General features: G+C 55.5%; 1 protein-coding gene across 2 annotated transcripts; it reads right to left on the reverse strand.

Moving 5' to 3' along the window:
• Positions 1-1292: 1292 nt before the first annotated feature.
• On the reverse strand, positions 1293-22627 carry NTRK1 (neurotrophic receptor tyrosine kinase 1). Of its 2 annotated transcripts, XM_055113050.3 has the most exons (17): positions 22346-22627; positions 18972-19046; positions 18601-18672; positions 16316-16384; positions 15067-15212; positions 14669-14811; positions 11556-11688; positions 9358-9684; positions 8917-8934; positions 8691-8746; positions 8309-8411; positions 7651-7797; positions 7097-7227; positions 6737-6909; positions 3776-4016; positions 2982-3140; positions 1293-1686 (listed from the first exon to the last, which is right to left on the reverse strand). In XM_055113050.3, the coding sequence occupies exons 1-17, from the start codon at positions 22555-22557 to the stop codon at positions 1501-1503; spliced, it is 2391 nt and encodes a 796-aa protein (XP_054969025.2). In that variant the 5' UTR covers positions 22558-22627; the 3' UTR covers positions 1293-1500. The 2 variants fall into 2 exon arrangements, with proteins under 2 accessions (XP_054969025.2, XP_054969027.2); XM_055113052.3 differs by lacking the exon at positions 8917-8934.
• Positions 22628-22894: the final 267 nt, after the last annotated feature.

A 22894-nucleotide genomic window follows, 5' to 3' on the forward strand; every position in this document is an offset into this window, starting at 1 on the left:
ACTATGTCTGTATGTCCTGTCCCTGTCTCTCTCTCTGCACTGTCTCTCCCTCTGCATCTGTCCCTGGGCTCACCTGTTGGATCTGATCCCCCAACTCGGCATCCCTCACCATGTTCCCAAGCCCTTTCCTCCCGATGGCTCCATCTGCTTTAAGTGCCCTCCCTCATAGGGGTGATGCGGCACCAGCCCCACCCATACCCGGCAGGAGAGGAAGGCCTGTGAACTTGGCCCTTAGGGACCAACCACACACACACACCCCAATCCCCCCATCGATCAGCCTGCAGCCCTGGGTCAGTCCTCCATTAGCACTAACCAGCCTGGACAAGAGGCAGACACACCACAGGGCTAGGCCTAGGGGTGATAAGACACAGATTGAATCATGGGAGTGGGGGTGGGGTGGGACTGGCACCCAGGGACATGAGACAGCCATGTGATTAGCCCTGAGGAGCCATGGGAAGCTTGCATTATTGCAGGAACTGGACAGGTGATTGGAAGTGATAGGGCTGAGGGTGGCGGGGAAGCTGCTCCTCCCTGGCTCTGGGTGGAATGCAAGCCTTTGGGTTAGGGAAGGTGAAGACAGGGCCCAGGTGCCCTGACATGATGGGACCCAGTCTCAGTGCTGCTGACAGAGCCTCAGACCACTCAGTTAAGGCCAGTCGTGTTCCAAGGGACAGAGGACAGGAGAGACCTCACCTACTCCCTTGGACAGAATGGGACAGGGAGATGGCTTTGTCCTTAGGAAATAGCCTCTTTACACAGTACCTGGCCTCCAGATGCTAATCAAAGCACCTAGAGCTAAGAAGAGTAACAGAGGGGCAGGAACAAGGGGTCCTGCCTCCATCAATCCTTAGTCCAGCTCCCTCCCTTTCCTGTCCCCCCCCACCCCCCACACACACGTTTCTCTCTCATCTGCTGCTGCGTGCTTGCTCTGTCCTGGACACACCAATACAAGGAAGACACCCCATCAACGCTCCCATCCTACCAGTACATCTAACTTCCACCCCTTCCACTGTAGCCCAGCCTTCCTGAACATGAACTACAAAGATTGACAGTTAGGCTCTCAAGGTCTAGGAAGTTTGACCAGAGGCTGCCTCACCAGCAGGTGAGCCAGGTGACCATGGGAATGGGATCCAAACTATAGTCAAAGGTGAGAGTGACAGGTCCATGGAGTAGGGGTAGGCAGCTGAGGGGAACCTGAGTGGGGGAAGATCCCAGAGAGCTGTCCCCCTACCTGAATCCCAATGCCTCCCTCCTGGAACGACGTCATCCCAATAATTGGCAAGAGACACAGCCAAGGGATAATAAATATAATTGCTATGACGGGACCTTGCCTAGAGAAGCAGGAACATCCTCTACTCCCAGCCCCCACCTGTCCCCTCCCACATGCTGAGGGTGAATTAGATACTTGGAGATCACCCTGGGGCTGCTGGGAGCTATGGGGGATGCTGAGGGCAGGCCCCAGTATTCCGGCTAACCACTCCCAGCCCCTGGGCCGGCCCCCTAGCCCAGGACATCCAGGTAGACAGGAGGTGCCTGGGCCAGGGCTTGCAGCCGGGCGTGCACATCCTTGATGCTGTGGCGTTGCTGGGGCTCCCGCTGCCAGCAGCCCCGCATGATGGCGTAGACCTCTGGTGGGCAGGCACGTGGCCGCTCCAACTCACGTCCCTGCGTGATGCAGTCGATTGCCTGGGGCCACCGGAGAGACAGAGGAGAAAGTACACTAAGCTGGGGGCAAGAGAGTGAGGCCAGTCCCAGTGCCCTCACTGAGGCTCCCAAGGCAGCTCACACTACTCGTCTGGGCTTCTTAGCTGCTAATAACCCGAATGGACACAGTCAACCCCAAGATTCATTTCTGCTCTGACACTGAGAAGTGAGAAGGATTAAGGCTCAACTCTGGGAAGCTTAGGCTGGGGTAGGATTGCTTCCAGAAAACTGGGATCAGATCCTAAGAAGACTTGCCAGGTGGGTTGAGGAAGGGGAGGGGCTGAGGTATTTATCAATCCATCAGTTTAGTGTTGGGGGCTGAAAGGAGGAGGAGAAGGGCCCTCTGACTCTCAGCTCCAGAGAGAGAAAAGAAAATAGAGCAGAATTGCAGTTAAAGGGCTTGAAAAATAGCTGGCTTTCATTTTAAAGAAGAGGGCAATCCTTACTTCTCCCTTCTATGGATACCACTCTGTGGGACTAGCTCTCCCAAAAAGAAACTGCAGCAAGAAAGATCAAAGTTAGACTCTAGGAAGAACTGCTAAAGCAGCCAAGGAATCCAAAGGAGAAAGGGTGGCAGGGAGTGATTGGAGAAGGGGCCTGGAGCCTCTTTTCCCCTTCTTCCCCCCTCCCTATTAGAGGACTTGGGTTATGGGCGGCACTAATTCCATTTCTTCTCTCAGTGCTTGAGAAAATTAAAATCTATAACCCTCTCCCCCACCCCACCAGCCTCCGGGGAGCAGACTGCATTAGGAGGAGAAATGGAAACTGACAACTGCGAGCCAAGCAGGGGGTGGGGGCAGCTGCTCTGGGAGACAGAACACCTGGGGCCTGCTCTGGCTGTGGCCAGCTAGGAGGGCAGGGGGAGGGGGTAGGACTGTCCTTCTGACAGTCTAACCTCCAGCCGTCCTGCTGCAGTGTTGGGCCTTCTTGTGCTGGGTTCCTCTTCCCGTGCTGGTCCCTTCCACTCTGATAATTCCTGCTTAGGTCTATAAAATGCAGCTAGGGATGGGGGTCTGGGCTCCTTGTACAAAGCACTTTGAGGTTCCCCCACGGGCCATCTGGGCCTGGGCTTAGGACAGTAGGTAAAGGCAAGAATAAGGGAGGAAGAGAAGAACAGGGCCGGGGTGGAGGGGACACAGTGTGGGCACGGCGCTGGAAAGGGCCCCCCAACAGGCTGTGGCAGAGGGGCAGAAGGGGAACCGAGTTCCCTGAAAAAGGAACCTAAAGGGGCATGGGAGGGGGAGGCCAGCAAGGGGTGACCACGGGCCGGGGCTGACCTCCGTGTTGGAGAGCTGGTACCAGGGCTGCTTGCCGTAGGTGAAGATCTCCCAGAGCACCACGCCGAAGCTCCACACGTCGCTCTCGGTGGTGAACTTACGGTACAGGATGCTCTCGGGCGGCATCCAGCGAATGGGCAGCATGGTGCGGCCTCCCACCTGCCGCGGGCAGGCGCTGCATCAATTCCAGGGGCGCCTGGGACAGCCCGTCAAGGCACAGCCTGCCCCAGCCCCATCATTAAAAATAAATACACAAGCTCGGTGGTTCACGCCTGTAATCCCAGCACTTTGGGAGGCCGAGGTGGGCAATCACGAGGTCAGGAGATCGAGACCATCCTGGCCAACATGGTGAAACCCCATCTCTACTAAAAATACAAAAATTAGTTGGGCGTGATGGCGCGTGCCTGTAATCCCAGCTACTCGGGAGGCTGAAGCAGGAGAATCGCTTGAACCAGGGAGTCGGAGGTTGCAGTGAGCCAAGATCGTGCCACTGCACTCCAGCCTGGCAACAGAGTGAGACGCCGTCTCAAAAAAATAAATTAAATAAATAAATAAACAAACAGTAGTGGCTCTCAGGTCTAAGAGGCAAAAACCGAAGGTACTGTTTCCGTCTGGGATAGCGAAGGAGACAGAGCCCCCTCCACCAGGAGCCGAGGAGGTAGGTTGAAAACCAGAGCCAGTGAATCTCAAACCCATGCAGCCATCCTAGCAAGGGCAGGCTCTCAGTGGTCTTGGGATCCAGGGTGTCTACAGTTTGGATGCAGGGGAAGGCGTTGGGGACAAAGGACCCTTACACGGTAATAGTCGGTGCTGTAGATATCCCTGCTCATGCCAAAATCACCAATCTTGACCACCAGTCCCTGGCCCACTAGACAGTTGCGTGTGGCCAGGTCCCGGTGCACAAAATGCAGACCCGCCAGGTACACCATCCCCGCAGCGACCTGGCTAGCCACGGCCAGCAGCTGCCCCAGACCCAGGGGGCCTGGAGCCACATCCTCCCCACCAGCCAGCAGCTTGGCATCAGGCCCATGGGATCTGTGAACAAGAAAAGGAGAAGGGATAGGCTGGGAGGATAGAACTCCCAGGAGCCTGAGGAAGGCGATCCCCAGCAGCCGCGTGTGATGGGAGAGGAGACTGGGGGCCTGGAAGTGGAGGATTGAGAGAACAGTAGAGGCAGCTGTCCAGAGGGGTGGGATGGAGGAGCGGAACAGGTGTGCCCACCTCCAGGGCTCCCACCAGAGACAGCCCATGGTTCCCACATCCATGCCTTCCTCTCTGGCAGCTCCTTGAACTCCAGATGCCCACTGGCCGCTACATCCCTTGCCATAGGCATGTCAGACTCAGCCCTTGCCAATTGGAGCTCGGTGTCTTTCCCCAAGCCTGCGCCTGCCTCAGGGAAGGGACCCTTCCCACCCAGGCAGACCCTGAAACCAGGGAGTCCTTGATTGTCCTGTCTCTCTCCCCTCTGCCGTCAGTGTCCAGCCATTCCTACGGGGTCTTCTTTCCTTTCGAAGGTGTCCAGGATGCCCGCCTTCTCCCCAGAGTGAGCACTCGGGTCAGTCCTAGTCACTCATCCATATTCCCCAATGTTCCTTCTCCTGAACCTTTGCCTGAACTGATCACTTTGCCAAAAATGCCCTCTCCTACTAGCCAATCTTCTCCTCATTTGTTTAGTTGAGGCATTTGTTAAACATTTCCAGTGTGCCAAGCACTGGGGCTACAGTGCAGAGTATGATGCAGATAAGCAGGTCATGGCAGTGCAGTGTGAGGGGCACCTGGCAGGCACCACAGGTGGGAATGGAAAAAGCCAGGGAAGGCTTCCTAGAGGAAGGGACACCTAAACTGAGACTCAAGTCCTGAAGCCACTCGAAGGGAGCTGAGGCAGGGAGGGGTAGAGTTTGTGTGTCTGTCTCCATCTTTCTATGGAGGGAGGGAGGCCCAATGCCCCAGGCAGAGGGAACTGGAAGTACAAAGGCCTGGAGGGGAGAAGGAACAGATGGTCTCTCCTAGGGGAAGTCTTCCAGACTCATCTCTGAGCATTAATGATTCCCTCCGTTGATTCCCCCAGTGTTCCATCCAGCAGTTAGAGCCTCGTCTCCCACAGCCTGGGCCCCAGATGCTGGTATCTCCCTAGCCTGTGTCCCCAAGACCAGCACTGAGCCTATGCCATGTCTGGGAGCAAAGAGATAGGCTCCTCCCTGGCCTTCTTGGGCTCCTCTGTGCCGATCCTCCTCCACACTCAACCTTGGGTCTGGCCTCGCCTCCTGCTCCACAGCCTGTGCCCCAGATGCTGGTATCTCCCTAGCCTGTGTCCCCAAGACCAGCACTGAGCCTATGCCATGTCTGGGAGCAAAGAGATAGGCTCCTCCCTGGCCTTCTTGGGCTCCTCTGTGCCGATCCTCCTCCACACTCAACCTTGGGTCTGGCCTCGCCTCCTGCTCCACACCCTGCATGGGCTCCCTCCTGGTCCACAGGATAAGCCCAAGACTCAGGGGTCTCTCCTAGCTGAGTCCTGCAGCCTGACTGCATGAATGACCCATCACTCCCAAAGGGATGTTTGGGGACCAGATCATGACCATCAACTGGACAACCATACAGCGCTTGCTCATCCAGAACCACAGCCCCCACACTGTCCCTCTTACTGGTGAGGAAAGTGAGGTCAGAGAGGAAAGCTACTTGGCAAAGAAGGCTCAGCTCATAAGTGGCAGCTGATTCCAAACCCTGCTCTTCTCCCTGCCTTGCAAACACTGCCCCATCCTCCCGGGGGTGATCTCATCAGAGAAGGACTAGACCGAGGGAACATGTTACCATCACATCAGGGGCTGAGAGTAGGGGCTCTGACTGGGGCCACATCACCCCTGGGCCATTCACTACCTGTGTGCCCTTGGGCAAGTCACTGAACCTCTCTAAGCCTTATCTGTGAAACAGGCACATTTCTCAAAGTTATTAAAATTATCAGCACTAATAGATAAATATATCAGAGTTGTTCTGTCCAAAGCCAAAGAAATGAATTTTTTGTAACTTGCTTCAAGTGTAAATGGCAATATATGCTTGGAGGCCATAAAAAATAAATACATATTTATATTACTGTACAAGATATATATGTGCCAGCACATAGAACCATACTAAGAACAAATTGTAGAGCCAGGTGCAGTGGTGTGCACCTGTAGTCCCAGCTACTGGGGAGGCTAAGGCGGGAGAATTGCTTGAGCCCAGGAATTTGAGGCTGCAGTGAGCTATTATTGCAACACCGTTGCACTCCAGCCTAGGCAACAGAGCAAGACCCCAACTCTAAAACAATAACAGTAATAAATACATTTTTAAAAATAAAAAATTATAAATTATAAAGTATATAACATAGCACCTGGAACATAGAAGGTGCCTGATAAATGTTCGTTACTGTCGTTGTTATTGTCGTTATCTAAACTGCTACCCTTACAGGCCTGGCCTTTGTGTGCCACACACAAATGCACATACACCCTCTGCAAAGCCCACCCACCCCAAAGTTTTAGCTCACGGCCTTTGCCATCGCAACCTCCCTGACTACTGACACTTGTCCTTTGCAAGAGTCACCCCTACGTTCACACATCTGCCTCCTCTACCATCTCAGAGCTCCTTGGGGACGGGAATGTGCCTTCCTGATCTTTCTTGGTGTCTCCCCTTGGTTTGAAAGACAAGCAGGGATGTCTATGGGGAAGGGAAGACGGGGCCCAGAGCCAGGGGCCGGGGCCAGCGCTGATGCCAGGTGCTGGTACCGGAGGAAGCGGTTGAGGTCCCCATGCCGCATATACTCAAAGACCATGAGCAGGGGGCGGCCCTCGGTGCAGACGCCGAAGAAGCGCACAATGTGCTGGTGCTGCAGCATGGTGAGCAGCTCAGCCTCACGCTGGAAGTCCTGCCGAGCACTCTCGGACACCTCCTTCAGTGCCTGGATGGAAGCGGCAGGGACAGGACTGAGTGGGGGCCGAGCCCTCACTGCTGTTCCTCCAGGGCAGCCCACCCACTCCAGTATCCAGCCATGTCAGCCCTCTGCATCTTCCCCCACTCTGTCCTGATGTGATGGAGCTCCTGGGGGTGGGACCCAGGCCAGCAGTACCCCCCGGGCAGGGTCTCACCTTGACAGCCACCAGCATCTTGTCCTGCTCAGGCAGGAGGTTGTGGCACTCAGCAAGGAAGACCTTCCCAAAGGCGCCCTCCCCCAGCTCCCACTTGAGCACGATGTCCCGGCGCTTGATGTGGTGAACACCTGAGGGGGCTTGCAGGGTCAGACGGTAGCCCCAGTCTTGGGAGGGCTGGGGTTGTAGCGGGGACTGTCTTGGCAGGGCTGTGTGCTGCACAAGGCTGCCCAGACAAGGGACTGCATGGGGGCTAAAATTCAACCTGCACCCCTTCACCAAGCCCCATGTCATAGTGTGGGGCTGCATCTGCCCAGAGAGGACATGGTGTGGGCTAGCTGTGACTCTGGGCAGGGGCTGCAGCTAAGAGCCAGGCTGGACTCAGCCTGAGAAGAATATGACAGGGCCTATGGCTGGAATAGGGCTGGGGAGGGGTGGGAGAAAGAGAGGGATCGTTCAGGCCTAGGGGCTTCTACACACACACACACACACACACACACACACACACACACACACACACTCGCCCCTGCCCTTGACCCAGCATAGCCCCTCACAGGCATCACTGAAGTATTGTGGGTTCTCGATGATGTGGCCTTGGAGCCCAGAGCCTTTGCCCTCGGTGGGGGACAGGGAGCTGCCACCCAATGTCATGAAATGCAGGGACATGGCCAGCCCATCCTCTGGAGCCAGCACAGCCGGGCCTAGAGAGGAGACACAGCCGCATGGAGGGGTTTGCCCACACCTTGGCCCTGCCCACCCTTGCCTGCAGGATGCCTGGTCACCCCCACCTTGTAACTTGCAGGGGAGAGACTGAGGAGCTAGGGAGCGAGACAGCAGGCAGGGGGAAGGGGGCACCACCGCTTCTCCCTGTGCTGGCTCCTGTCCCACCCCTGGCCCCATGGGCACCAAAGAACTCCCCCTCCACCCCCACAGAGCCCAGACCTCCCAGACCCACTTAACGCTTGACTACAATCCAGCCACCAATTAGCAGCTGCCGCCTCTGAAACTACCCCAGCACCAGCCCGACACACGCTCCCACACACACTCACACTCACAAGCCTCACAGCCAGGCCTTCATTTATACCCCAAACACACTCACACGCCCTGGAACTCCCATGTGCACAGCTCCCCAGACAGAGACAGAGTCAGGAAGAGCCAGTAGGAAACAAAGCCAGGAGAACAGACAGACAGCCCTCTGCAGCCCCGACTCACGGTTGATCCCAAACTTGTTTCTCCGTCCACATTTGTTGAGCACAAGGAGCAGCGTAGAAAGGAAGAGGCAGGCAAAGACAGCCAGGCCCACAGCCACCGAGACCTGGTCGGGGGCAGGGGTAGTTAGATCCAGGGGCTCCTCCTGTACTCTCAGAGCCTCCTGTAGCAAGCCATTTTTTCATCCTGCGTGGGAGCCCGGAGCCAGGTCTCCAGACCTGCCTCATCCTCCCCTGGGGACCCCTGCAGTGGCTGTGCGGGTGGCCGTCAGAGCTCAGGCCAGATGGTAGTGATCTCCCTGCTCTGACCAGAAATGACATGCAGATGAGCCTCTACCCAGCCTCGTGGTCCCAAAGTCTGCACAAGCTTCTACTTCCTATCTCACCCCAAAAGGTGTTTCGTCCTTCTTCTCCACCGGGTCTCCAGATGTGCTGTTAGTGTCTGTAGGGACACAGGGCAGGAGGGGTGAGCCTTGGCGCACACTGTAGCCTCCAGTAACCCCCCAACCCTGGCCCCAGCTGGTCTCTCAGGGATCAGTTCAGCTGTACCCTCTGCCCCAGCCTCAGCTCCAGAGACCAGGCAGAACCTGCCCTCCACCTTGGGCTACTCACCCACCGGCGAGAAGGAGACTGCAGCAGGAGGGAGGAGAGAAAGCAGTCAGAGGGAGGAGAGAAAGCAGTCAGAGGGAGGAGGAAAGCAGTGAGTCCCCTGCCTACTCTGGGACTCATTCCTTCATGGGACGAGGGGGGATGGAGGTGGGCTGCTGGGCCTCAAGGAAGAAGATGCATGTGACCCTTTTCCAGCTGGGCCATGATGCCCTGCTGCATGGCTGTCTCCTCAGCCAGCCTACAAGGACGGAATAGCTCAGGAGTTCAGGAGTCCTGGCTTGGGGAGAGGGTAAGGAGGCCAGAACAGCTGGACACCAGGACTCCAGACTCCTTTCTGTCCCGAACCAGGCACTCCAATTTCTGGGGTCAGGGCTATAGCAGGAAGTTGGCTCTAACCCAGGAGGAGCCCAGGAGTGGGGGCAGGGTTCAGGATGGCCCTCGCACCAGGGATGGGGTCCTCGGGGTTGAACTCAAAAGGGTTGTCCATGAAGGCAGCCATGATGGAGGCGGAGGCCTGGCCGAAGGGGTTGGCAGCCAGAAGCGTGTAGTTGCCGTTGTTGACGTGGGTGGGCTGGTTGAGGCGCAGACACCCGTGCCGCACGGTCTCATTGGCTGCCGGCTCCAGGAACTCAGTGAAGATGAAGCTGGTCTCATTGAGCACGGAGCCATTGAAGAGCCAGCGCAGAGACGGTGCCGGCTGCCCATCCACAGAGAAGGGGATGCACCAGTGGTGCATCTCCACCGCCGTGTGCAGCTGCACACTGGCCGGGACTGTGGGCCAGAAAGAGCAACAGCAGGAGGTCAGGGCGCAGCTGGAGGGAGCCTGGCACACACCCGACAAGTCCAGGGGCAAAGCAAGTAGAACCCGAAATCAAAGGGCAGGCCTGGGAGAAACAGGTCAGCAGGCCCTGGGAAATTCACCAAGGAGAGATGTTTTGAAGAAAGTCGACAATACATTTTAAATAAATCAGGCAGCAGGCATATAAAATTTAGAGGCTTAAAGAACATAAGTGGTGGGCCATAAATAAGTCACGGCCCCACAGGAGTGAGGTATCAGCTTATGACAATTAAACATGGAGTCTTTGGGGTAAGGAATCTAGAAGCAGTCAGTGTAACCAAGCTGAAGAAGATGGGTCGGGGGCCTAACAATCAAACCAGCCAAAAATATATACAGTTAAATTTTTGGGGAAAAGCCAGGCACAGTGACTTGCTCCTGTAATCCCAGCTACTCAGGGGGCTGAGGTGGGAGGATCGCTTGAGGCCAGGAGTTCAAGGCTGCAGTGAGTTATGATCCCAAAGCATTCCAGCCTGGGCAACAGGCTGAGACCCCATCTCTTCAAACACACACACACACACACACACACACACACACACACACACACTTTTTGAAAAAAGATATGGGTTTGAAATAGACCCAATCTGGGCCAGGCACGGTGGCTCACGCCTGTAATCCCAACACTTTGGGAGGCCGAGGTGGGCGGATCACGAGGTCAAGAGATCGAGACCATCCTGGCTAACACGGTGAAACCCCGTCTCCACTAAAAAAATACAAAAAATTAGCTGGGCATGGTGGAGGGCGCCTGTAGTCCCAGATACTCAGGAGGCTGAAGCAGGAGAATGGCGTGAACCTGGGAGGCGGAGCTTGCAGTGAGCCGAGATTGCGCCACTGCACTCCAGCCTGGGTGACAGAGCGAGACTCCATCTCAAAAAAAAAAAAAAAGAAATACACCCAAACTGGTAAAAGTAAAAGCCCCTCAATGATAGAAAAAAAGTGTATGTATGCATAAATAAATATATATATATATAATATAGCATTCATACATAGGAATACTATTTAGCAATGAATTGCATGAGCTACATATAGCAACTCCCATTAACATGAATGAATCTTATAAATATAATGTTGAATGAAAGAAACCAGATACGAAATAATACACACAGTATGATTCCATTTATATAATGTACAAGAACAGGCAAAACTAAATGATACCAATAGGAAAGCATATTTGAGAAAAATTATTTTTAAAAGCAAGGAAATGGTTATCCTGACAAAAGTCAACATGAGATGGGAGAGTGGGATGGGATTCCGAACAGGGAGAGGTGTTGTGTGGTGGGGGGTTTTCCGTGATGCTGGTAAGAGTAATTATTGTTTAAAGTATATATATTTTTTGCACATTTCTATGTATATTTCACAATAAAAGAAGAAAACTGATGTAAAGTAGAAGATTTAATATAATTTGTTGGCCGATCTAGAGAAATTAGGCAGCGAGCGTAAAGAGGAACTCAGAAGGAGAATTTCCTCTTTTGAAACTAGGATGCGGGGAGAAGGACCCGATGAGGGACGGGCATGAAAAAATACTTCGGAGCAGTGGGAACAGCCGGGCATCTGGCGTTGAGGGCCTCAGGTAGCAAGGCTCAGGCAGGGGGCCAGAAAGAAATCCATCTCCGTCCCTCTGGCCTTGACAAGAACCCAGGACTTCCCCCGAAGGATCAGGTTTTCATGGGAATCTGGAAACAGCTGGGAGGGAGCAGCTGTGGAGACACACATCCCACCCTTTCCTCCAGCCCCCCACCCTACATCCTCTTTTGAGGGAAGAAGAGATGAGTAGGGGGTGGGTGCAGGAGCTGCCACTGAGACTCACAGGAGACGTTGACCTGAACAGAGACCTCTGCCCGGCCCACATCGTTCTCTGCCCAGCACGTCACGTTCTTCCTGTTGAGGTCACTGGTGACATTGGCCAGGGTCAGCCCCAGGGATGGCAGACCCCCAGATTTCTAGATCAGGAAAGAGAGGGGGGAATAAGAAGGAGCTTTAGCCAGCTTGGGGCTGGGGCTGAAGTCTTTGGAGAGCCCCTCTGGCTCCAGATGGAAAGGAGAGGAGGGCTGGGAGGGAAGAGAAGGGAGAGAGGGGTGGGAGAGAATGTAGCAGAGAATGGCCTTCCTCCTTTAGGTTTGCTCATTGACTATCTCCTGGATCACATTTTTTTTTATTTTGTGTTTTATTTTTGTAGCGACAGGGTCTTACTGTCCTGCCCAGGCTGGTCTTAAACAGGGCCTCAAGCAATCCTCCCACCTCAGCCTCCCAAAGTATTGGGATTACAGGCGTGAGCCACTGCACCCAGCCTGGATCACATATTTAATTATCTGAAAAATCTAAAATATAACCAGTAGCCTCAAAATAGGCACAAAATATCCCAAACTGAAACTAAAACCAGCCATCTGAGCAGCTAAACAGATGTCACGCATCCCAAGTACCAAATTTGTACACAGCTCGTTGGAGACCCCACTAGGACCTCACTGCCTATTCATTCCTGTTTCACACACAGTTCTAACAAACTGAGTCTCAGCCCAAGGAAGATCAGAAACAAAGAGATGGTGCAAATAGCACAGCGGCAGTTAGAAACAACAGCAGCGGCATCGCCTCCTGCAGCAGATGAGGACCATGGGTGAGGTTAGACAGGCAAAGTGACTTGATTCTGAATCATCGTCAGGATTGAATCAGATCTAGTTTCTCTTCCTAGGAAACTGTGGATTTGTCATGTGTAAGTTACATGATCTTACGACAATTCTTCATCTTGCTGAACTATGGGTTTTTTGTTTGTTTTGTAAGCTGAAGAGGTGGACAAATTATCTTCTGACATTTTAGGAAGTGATTTTTCACAAAATGAAAATAATGAAGTGGTGGATAAATCTCATTTATCCGAAAACTTCATAAATGTGGAATCCTCTGACCACATGCCAGAGGAGGTATGGTTTCCCCAGGCTTCCACTGGAATATGTGAGTTCAAAGCTTCCAGTAGAGTTTCCAGCCTTTTGTGCAAGATCTGGGTTCCAGCCACTTCGAGGGGAAGCCCTGCCCTGCCCTCTGCTTCCCTTGGCTGTCCCATCCCCTCCAATTACTGTGGGGCCAATAATTCTTCCCCTTGAGCTGGTCTGCCACCCCTTATCCTCCTAACTGAGGGAGAGCAGCCTCTCTTCTCCTCCATTTAACCCATTTAGGGTGCAATTTTTTTTAAGAGATAGGGTCTTGCTTTGTTGCCCAGGCTGGTCTCAAACTGCTGGTCTCAAGTGATTATCCCTCCTTGGCCTCCCAAAGTGCTGGGATTACAGGTATGGGCCACTGTGCCCAGTAGGGAGTGACTTTTGTATAGGTAGTTTCTAGAAAACACAGATGGTAGCAAACATGTAAGTCTCCCAACGAGAAAGCAAATCCTGGAATCACCCCAAACAGAGTTGATCTAAGGTCTCTCCATGCAGGGCTATGGCCTCTGCCTGGTCCCCTTTCTTTTACTCACTCTAGGCAGCTTTGCTCTCTGGAGCAGGGAGGAACTGCTCAGTGGCTAGTTGTCCCTCCACCATGTCTGAAGCCCCCTGCTCAGCGCCCCAGTGGCACCTCCCTCAACATGGTTCCAGGGGCCTCCAGCAATTCTGGGGTGGACTCTCCCACCAAAGTGAAGGCTCCCCAACTAAACACCATGCTCCCAGCCCCTCTAGGCACACATTCCTGGTCCCTGCATATCCACTCCTCCTGCCCAGGTGGAGCCAAGCCAGCTTTTTGGGTGGGCACAGCCCATTGTCAGCTGCTGTTGACCTCGTCCACAAGGCCGACTGAGTTACCTGTGGCTACTCCCATCTGCCCATCACCAGCCTAAGGACAAAGGGTAAGGCCTGGGAAGATGTCCAAAGGCATGTCTGGATGACAGAGATAGAGGCCAGAGAACGCCCAGGGGCAGGCAGGACATCAGAAGGCCATCATGTCCACCTTCTCAGCTTACAGATAAGAAAACCAAAGTGCAGGCAGATTAAGGGATTTTTCTGAAAGTCATTCCCAGAATTAATTAGTGAGAGAGCTGGAGCCAGACATACGCCTCCCTTACTAAGACGTTCATCACGTGCCCAAGAGGATGCTTCTTCCAGAATCTCCAGAAAAAAGACCACCATACCCCCGAGAACTCATCCCGGATGCAGTACAACTGATATTGTGCCTCCTCCCTGGGTCCCAGTTTCCTTATATAGAAAAGTGATCCGCCGGGCACAGTGGCTCTCGCCTGTAATCCCAGCACTTTGGGAGGCCGAGGTGGGTGGATCACGAGGTCAGGAGTTTGAGATCAGCGTGGCCAACGTAGTGAAACCCCGTCTCTACTAAAAATACAAAAATTAGCTGGGCATGGTGACGCGTGCCTGTACTCCCAGCTACTCGGGAGGCTGAGGCAGGAGAATCGCAGAATCGCTTGAACCCGAGAGGCGGAGGTTGCGGTGAGTCAAGATCGTGCCACTGCACTCCAGCCTGGGCAACAGAGCGAAACTCCATAAAAGAAAGGAAGGAAGGAAGGAAGGAAGGAAGGAAGGAAGGAAGGAAGGAAGGAAGGAAGGAACGAACGAAGGAGAGAGAAAAGTGATGTACGGGAGGGATGGTCTGTTGGGTTCCTTTCAGCTCCAACATGTAAGGTTTCTGTGACCCTCTCCCTTGCAGCCAACACCATGTTCCCAGAAAGGGATTCTAAGTCCTGGGGCTTCAAGTGTAGCCTGGGGTCCCTGCTGGGTCCGTGCCCACCCTGAGGGTGTGTGCGTGCCCTGGGCTGCCCCAGAGCATAGGCCTGAGCCCTGTGGGTCTAAACCATCTCTGTCCGTCCCTCAACCTCAGTGTGCTCCTTATTCGTTGTCTCTTTCCTCCACAGTGTGTCTCTCTTTCCCCATCTTTGTCCCCTGTGCTCTGCCTGGACCTCTTGGGGGCTGCCAGCGAAGGTCTTCTCACCATCACTGTGGCTGACTGCTCCAGCTCTGTGAGGATCCAGCCGGCCTGCTCCAGGCCCCGCCCCTCCACCTGGCACCGCAGCAGCACGTCGTCCCCCACATCCACCGAGGCATTGGGCACCTGGACCTTCAGCGTGGGCACACCTGGCCACCCAGGATGCCCGAGGGCCAAGGGGTGTTAGAGCTGGGAGTGGCCCCAGAACTCTACTGCGGGGCTGCTCCTTCCCCCACCCTCCTCAATGACCCAGAGCCCAGGCGATGTCACCCCAGGCAGTTTCCCCCAGCCTTTGCCAATGCCCGTTCCCCAGGCCTTTTCAGTGCTTGCTCAGTGCCCTCTCCCTCAGGCAGGTAGGTCTCTTCCCCAGCCCCCTTACACCACCTCCCTCACCCGGCACCTACCACAGCTGGCATTGGGCATGTGGGCCAGGGGCCCTTGCCCATGACACTGCAGCTTCTGTTCAGGCACTCCGCCCAGTCCCTCCTCCTCCCAGCGCTGTAGCCAGCGCAGGGCACAAGAACAGTGCAGAGGGTTCCCCGACAGGACCCTGGGGGGCATGGGGGACACCAACAGAGTCAAGGAAAGGGCCTGAGGGATCACAGGGGATAAGAGGGAGCAGTTAGGCAGCAGGGAGGACCGTCTACAGGTGAAAGGGAGGACACAGAGGTCTTTCTCTCTGACTCCAGTAACAGGATGTTATTCAAAGAAATAGGCCATTGGGAGGCCGAGGCGGGCGGATCACGAGGTCAGGAGATCGAGACCATCCTGGCTAACACGGTGAAACCCCGTCTCTACTAAAAATGCAAAAACTTAGCCAGGCATGGTGGCGGGCACCTGTAGTCCCACCTACTCAGGAGGCTGAGGCAGGAGAATGGCGTGAACCCAGGAGGCGGAGCTTGCAGTGAGCCGAGATGAGATTGTGCCACTGCACTCCAGCCTGGGTGACAGAGCGAGACTCCGTCTCATAAAAAAAAAGAAAAGAAAAGAAAAGAAATAAGCCAGGCGCAGTGACTCACACCTGTTATCCCGGCACTTTGGGAAGCCGAGGCGGAGGATGGCTTGAGCCCAGGAGTTCAAGATCAGCCTGGGCAACATGGCAATACCCCAACTCTACAAAAAGAAAAAATAATGTAAAAATGAAAGAAATCTAATGCAGAAAGTGGAAGACAAGACAGCTGATGTCTGAGGGATGCATGGGGCTCCCTCACCCCAGGCTCCCCAGGATGAGAAACCAGGCAAGGGCTCTCAGCATGGTGACAAGGAGGGAAGGGCACAGCCCCCCAGAGTGACCCAGAGGCCTTAAGTGCCCACCAGGTACACATGGACCCCTGCTGCCCCACTCACCCCTGTGCAGGGTGCCCTGGGAATGTGGGCAGATGTGCCTTGGACACACAGTGGGCCTGTAATCTGCTCAGCCAGGCCCAGCACACACACAGTCATCCAGGCCAGCTCCCCAGGGCAGTAGCCCCCTTAAAGGGTAGTCCTGCAGCCCCTGCTTTGATGGGGGTTTCACTGGCATGCACATGGTCCCCAAAGAGACCCCCCAGCAGTGTCACACAGACACAGTGACCCAATGTCATCCGACAGACCCAAGTGCACACAGGCACACACACACTTGGTGCTCTTGCCCCTGGAAGCGCCCCCACTCACAGTTCCTGTAAGGAGAGGCCCTGCACAGTTTTCCAGGAGAGAGACTCCAGAGCGTTGAAGGAGAGATTCCTGCGGGTGTGGAGACACAGCAAGACAGACCCCTTGAGTGACCCGACCTCACTCTGACCCAGAATGAGGGAGGGGAGGAGCCAAGAAAGAAGTTGACATCTGGCTCCCCCGCCCCGGCCTAGGTAACCAGAACCAGCCCTGGAAGGCAGTGTGTGTAGATGGTGGGGTGGGGGGTGGGGGGACTTTCTGAGTCCCACTCCTTTCCCTGGGACAACAAGGGTTAACCCCACTTAACCCCCTCTCCAGACCCCAGGGAGGGGGATCTGAGGGAACAGCCGCTCCTCCCTCCCCCACTGCTTTGGCCCCAGCTGGCAAAGTGCTGAGGCCACAGCTGGGGGAAGGGCTCCATCTGTGCTCCCCTCCCTACAGAGCCCAGGACGGGGCCAGAGGAAGAGAGGGAGGGTTGAGGCTGCCACTCCCTTGCCCCTACCTGACCACAAGGAACTCCACGCACTTCCTCAGGTCCCCTCCTCCTCCTCCTTCCAGACCCTCCTCAGGGACTAAAAGGTCAGGCAGGAAAGGACCCACACCCCCACACCCCCACACCCCCACACCCCCACACCCCCACACCCCACACCCCCACACCCCCACACCCCCACACCCCCACACCCCCACACCCCACACCCCCACACCCCCACACCCCCACACCCCCAGCCCCCTCGTTGTACCGATGGAAAAAGTGAGCCCAGCAGGGGCCCGGCTCCAGGCCACACAGGAAAATGATGTAGGAGCCCCAGTGCCCTGTGCCCTGTGCCAGGCTGCCGCTGCTGGGACCCTCTGCCTCTGAGGGGCCTATCCTGACCCCTCTTCTTTCCTAGCCAACCTAGAATTTGTGGTGGCTGGGCGGGAGAAGTACCACCACATAGGGACCAAAGACACAACCCACTCTAGAGCCAGATAGAGCAGGTGTAAGTTCTATCCTGCCACTTATAGCTGTGTGACCTCAGTCCAGAAACTCAACCTCTCTGATTCTCAGAATTCTCATCTATGAAATGGGGACGAGAACAGTCTCTCTCTCACCAGGTTGATTGTGAAGATTCATTGACATAAGTATCGTGAAGTGTCATTGAGCACGTTTTTAACTGAAGCCCCGGTGCATAGACGGTGATATGACATCACTTTATTTTGCTTTGTTAAATTGCTGGACACAGCAGAGTTTAGAGGAGCCCGCATAACTCCATGAGTGTCAGCCCCACCATCCTTCCCATCTCTCTGCCTGCTTATGTTGGGGGACAGGGGAGCTGAACTCCTGCCCTCAGAAGGCCAGGGAGGGGCTGCCAGGGACTCTGATGGTCTCTCCTGCCCATCCCATGACCCTCTCTGTCCTACAGCAGGGGTCCCCAATTCCCAGGCCACAGATGGGTAATAGTGCCACTATTCTCCAGCCTGAGCAACAGCGGGAGACCCTGACTCTTAAAAAATAAAGAAAAAGAGAAGGACAGCAAGGAAGAGGGGCTATAAACAGGGCAAATATGTGGTCTCTTAGGAACCGGGCCACACAGCAGGAGGTGAGCAGCGGTGAGTGAGCATTACCGCCTGAGCTCCGCCTCCTGTCATATCAATGGCAGCATTAGATTCTGTGAACTACTGCGCACGTGAGGGATCTAGGTTGTGTGCTCCTTTTGAGAATCTAACTAATGCCTCATAATCTGAGGTGGAACAGTTTCATCCTGAAATCATCCTCTCCTCCCGCACCATCCGTGGTAAAATTGTCTTCCATGAAATCAGTCTCTGGTGCCAAAAAAGTTGGGGTCCACTGCTCTACAGGAGGGATAGTTATGACTCCCAGGAATGAGGAGGGTGACAAGTGGCAGACCTAACACCCCAGCTCCCAGGATGTCCTAGGGGCCAAGTCAATGAGTCCCTGGGAAATGGAGTCCCAGCCAGAACCCAGGAGTCCTGCTCCTGCCGCTTGCTCCCTTTGCACTGGTGTGTATCTGAGCCCTGGGAAGAAAGATAGGGCAGGCACCTATGAGAAGTGTCCTTGCAGCATGGACCATGGAAGTGAGATGGCAAGGAGGACCTCTAGCTGTCAGGGGCGAGAGCATGCCATCCCTGAGGGAGATGGGAGGAAGCCCCAGGAGAATGGTGAGGTGACTTCCCTGACCAGGCTTGGGCCCTCCTCGCAATCATTCCCCGGGGACAGCCAAGCCCATTAGCAGCCCAAGTCTGGGTGTCCTCCCCAACTCCCACTGCCCAGCACTGGCCACACTCACAGGCGACTGAGCCGAGGAGTGAAATGGAAGGCATCTGGCGCCACGAAACGGAGACCACTCTTCACGATGGTGCTGGGGAGGGGTGCAGGAGGATCAGTCCCCAGGTCTCAGCTACTCTGGGCCCCTGGCCCTCCCTGCCCATCCCAGCCTCCCAGTCCCCTGTGCTGAACCCCTACCCCTCCTCAGGCCCCTCATTGTTTCCTCAACTACTCTAGACCCCTCAAAGCCCTGAGCTTCCTGACTTCTCCCAGTCCCTCAGTGCTCAGCCTCTCAGGTCCTCCCAGGCCCTCGGATGCTTGAGCCCTCCCTGACCTTCTGGTCTCCCCCAGGCCCATGCTGAGCTCCACACCCACAGTCCCCATTTCCCTCACAGGTTTCTCAGCTCCCCCAGGCCCCTCAGATCACGGAGCTCCAGATGCTGCAGATGCTGCTGGTTCTCGATGTAGCTGTGGGGAGAGCGGATGGGAGTCACAGGGCTCAGGCCCACACTTGAGTTCCCATGCCCACCCACCTACTCCCTCACAATACACATGCACATGCCACATGCACACGCATATGCACCTGTTCAGACCTGCATACACACTTACACAGGCGTGCACACACAAATGCATACATGTGCACAGAGACGCACCTCAAGTCACACATGCACATGTGTGTGCATGAACACACAAGCGCACACACGTATGGATCCCCACACCCTCACACATATGCACATTCTCACATACCTCTTGCACACATGCACACACCCAGGTATGCACAAGCGCACACACGTATGGATCCCCACACCCTCACACATATGCACATTCTCACATACCTCTTGCACACATGCACACACCCAGGTATGCACATGCGCACACACAGAGGCATAAGCATCTGCACAGATGACGCCATGCACCTGCACATGTGCCTGCAGGAACACGCTCACCCATGGACACACAGAAACAAAGCTCACGTCCATCTCTCACGTGCACACACACAAGTCCATTCTCAGATTGGTGTTCTCCTTTTATATCAGGCATCCCCGGCACACACTCATCAGTGGGAGGTTGTACTGAAACACTTGCTACTACAAAAGGCCAAGGCTTATCCCTGCCACTGCCCCACCCAGCACAGATGAAGCCTGTGCTCATGCAAATGTGTGTTCCCAAACGTGCCCGCCCAAGGGCCACTGCCCGGTCTCACCTGTACTACACACACACACAGACATACACACATACACACACACACAAACATCTCTGCACCCCCATAGCCTCTGGCCCCTCTTCACACCCAAGCAGCAACCCCTACTCCACCGAAACCTCCCCTACCATCTTTTCAGCAGATCAAGCAAGAGTCTTACAGGCTATCAGTTAGGGACCCCAAGGAGGGACCCAGGAAAGAGGAGAGGAGCAATGAGAGGAGGCAGTCAGAGTGTCGAGGAGGGGAGAAGAGGCACAGACTGGCTGACTTACACAGCAAGAGAGAGAGGGAGAGAGACAGAAAGATGGAAAGGCTCAACGAGGAGGGTGGGGGCAGAAGGGCAGAAAAACAAAGAGAGAGTGAAACAGAGACACTGAAAGAGAAACTGACAGGAAGAGGTCAGAGAGATAGTGACAGGCAAGAAGGAAGACAGATAAGGGGAGGGAGACAGACAGATAAGGACAGAGAGCTACAGAAAGCGAGATAGACAAGAAAGAAAGAAGAATGAGTAGGCATTCGGGGCTAGGGGACAGCTGACGCCCTGGGGCCTGCCTAGCTGCTGGATCCGACATACCAGGGAGTTCCTGAGAACTCGGCTGCCCTGTAGTGACATGTTAGTGTGCCCCCCCCCACACCCCAACAATACACATGCCAGGGGCCCCTGACTCACTGCCGGTTCTCAGAACTCTCCCCTTCTACCCTCTAACTTTCCCTAACTTATAGGAACCAGGACCAGCCTAAGTGACCCCTCCCTTCCTCCTTTCCTCCCTTCCCAGCCTTGGCCCCACCAGGACAGCCAGGATCAGGTCCTAAGTTTCCCTGTGGACTTAGTAGAGGCCTATAAATTAACCTCCACTGACTCCGAGGGAGGCCAAGTCCCTATTCTACCCACCCCCCAGCCCCTGCCCAGAGGGTTTCAAGCTGTAGGGACCCAGGGAGGGGGTGAGAATGCAGTGGGCTGGCAGGGTGTGTGGGAGCTGTCAGGCCAGCGTGCTCAAAGCTGCCTCAAAGCTGCCTCATTCGTTTGGATTCATAATCAATCTGTCTATTCGAGTCCATTATCTCCTCGTTAGCTCTGCGGGTGAGGGAGGAGGGAGGGGGCTGTGCAGGCAGTGGGGAGGGGGGTGTCAGGCTGCAGCCCCACCCAGGGGGACATCTCAGCTCACCACCCTACATGCTTCCTAGTCCCCAGTTCTGGCCTGTCCACTCCCCCTACCACTCCCATCCCTACCCTGCTGGACCCACTTGGGGCTTGGAAAGAGTTGGGAAACACGAGCCCTGATGGGGAGCACTCAGGAGTCTGGACCCCAATCTGAAGGCCCAGGGTGATGAGAGAACTGGACTAGGACTGGCAACCTGTCTCTCATGCCCCCTCCCATCATGCAGAGACCTAGGCCTAGACCAAGACAAGGCCATCTCCTCTACTCCTGGTCTCCCTAGAGCTATTAGAGAGAGAGATTGAGTGCCTTCCCGTTAATTACCATGAGATACCCAAGGAACTCAGTGCCAATTACTGCAAGCTGCTCAAGTAACTTCCAGACAGTGATGATCCTCACCTCGGATACCTTCCAGCCCATCACAGCACAAGGCCAAGGTTCCTTGTCCACCCTCGAAACCCCAGGCCACAGGAGGAGGATTTTCTAGCAGTTCCTCCCCTCTTCTAGATGTCTTGCTGGCCATGATAGCCATATGTAATATTCAAGTATTTTCCAGCCATCACCATATGATGCCTGAGTACCTCCAGGCCAGTCATTACCGCATACTCCCATAGGTTTCACCAGCTGCTAAAAAGTACTTGAGTATTTTGTAACCAATTCCTGCAGAATGTCAGAGTCCTGCAGAATGCTGAAGATTCCCCCCAGCTTCGTGTACCAAAGGGAGGAGGGTCTCTCAGCAAGGGCCCTGACTCCCCGCCCCAGGTAGAGAGACAAGGTTGGAGAGGGAGATGGGAGTGGGGAGAGAAAATCCAGGAGGGGGTCCCATTTCCCAGATCCAAATCAACGGGTTCTGGGGGAAGGAATGGTAAAAATGGAAAGAGGAGAGCTCAACCACTCAGCTCCTCACCGCCTCCCACCAATGCCAGCCAGCTCAATCCCCAATTCCAGAAGAAAAGCTAGGGTTGCCTCCTCATAACAAGAAAGTGGGCGGGGGCTGGCTTGCCCCTAGAAAAGGAAAAAGGCAGTAAGGGTGACAAACTGGGGACTTCTCTGCTGGTAACCATCCTTCTCTGTGGGACAGAGCAGGGGCTTCTGGCTGAGCTCCAGAAAGCGCCTTCTAGACGGCTAGGCTCTCTCAGACCTGGTCCACGGAGATTCCCCCTTCGATCTCCCTGAAGCCGGCGGCCCATATGCCCTGAACACTAGGGGACATCCAGGCACTGACCATAAAGCTTGCTAGGGCAGCGGCGGCTGCGGAGGAACGCCCGGGCAGCGCCGAAGGCTGCGTGGTGCCAGCCTTCCGCCGTGCTCGCCCTGCCTGACCAGCAAACAAGCAGCGAGTCCGCGCCCTCGGGGCACTGCAATGCCTGCCTGTCCCCGCGCCCCCCCACCGCCCGCCGGACACTCACAGCTCAGTCAGGTTCTCTGCGCCGGGCAGGTGGTGGAGGCTATCCAGGGCCCCATCCCGGGTGCATCGCAGTCCCGAGGAGCCCTGGGGGCAGCAGGCATCGGGGCAGGGTGCGGCGCCCGCAGATGCCAGTATCAGCCAAGCCAGCAGGCTGCCCGGCCCCGCAGCCCAGCTGTGCCAGCCAAGCTGCCCGCGCCGTCCGCCTCGCAGCATCGCGGCGGCGCCCGCCTCGCTCAGGCGGGGCAGCCGTCTGTGCGCTCCCAGCTGCAGCTGCCAGGCCTCCCGCGACATGTGCGCTGGGCGGTGTTAAAGACCCAGCCGCCAGGAAAGGGCGGAGCCAGCGGCCCCCGCCCGGCCCCGCCTTGCCCCTCTTCTCCACCCCCTTGCCTACTCTCTGACGCCCCCCGCTCTGCCCCTTCCCCTGTTAGGGGCCCCCAGCGTCAGCCTTCTCCCCGAGGATCCCCCCCAGCTCCGGCAGACGCTGAGGGGCCGCAGCAGAACGCCTCGGAGGTGTCTGCTGAGGCCGGAGGTGGGAAGCTGATACGTTATT

The sequence above is a fragment of the Pan paniscus genome, chromosome 1, assembly GCF_029289425.2.
Source record: "Pan paniscus chromosome 1, NHGRI_mPanPan1-v2.0_pri, whole genome shotgun sequence".
Taxonomy (NCBI): Eukaryota; Metazoa; Chordata; class Mammalia; order Primates; family Hominidae; genus Pan; species Pan paniscus.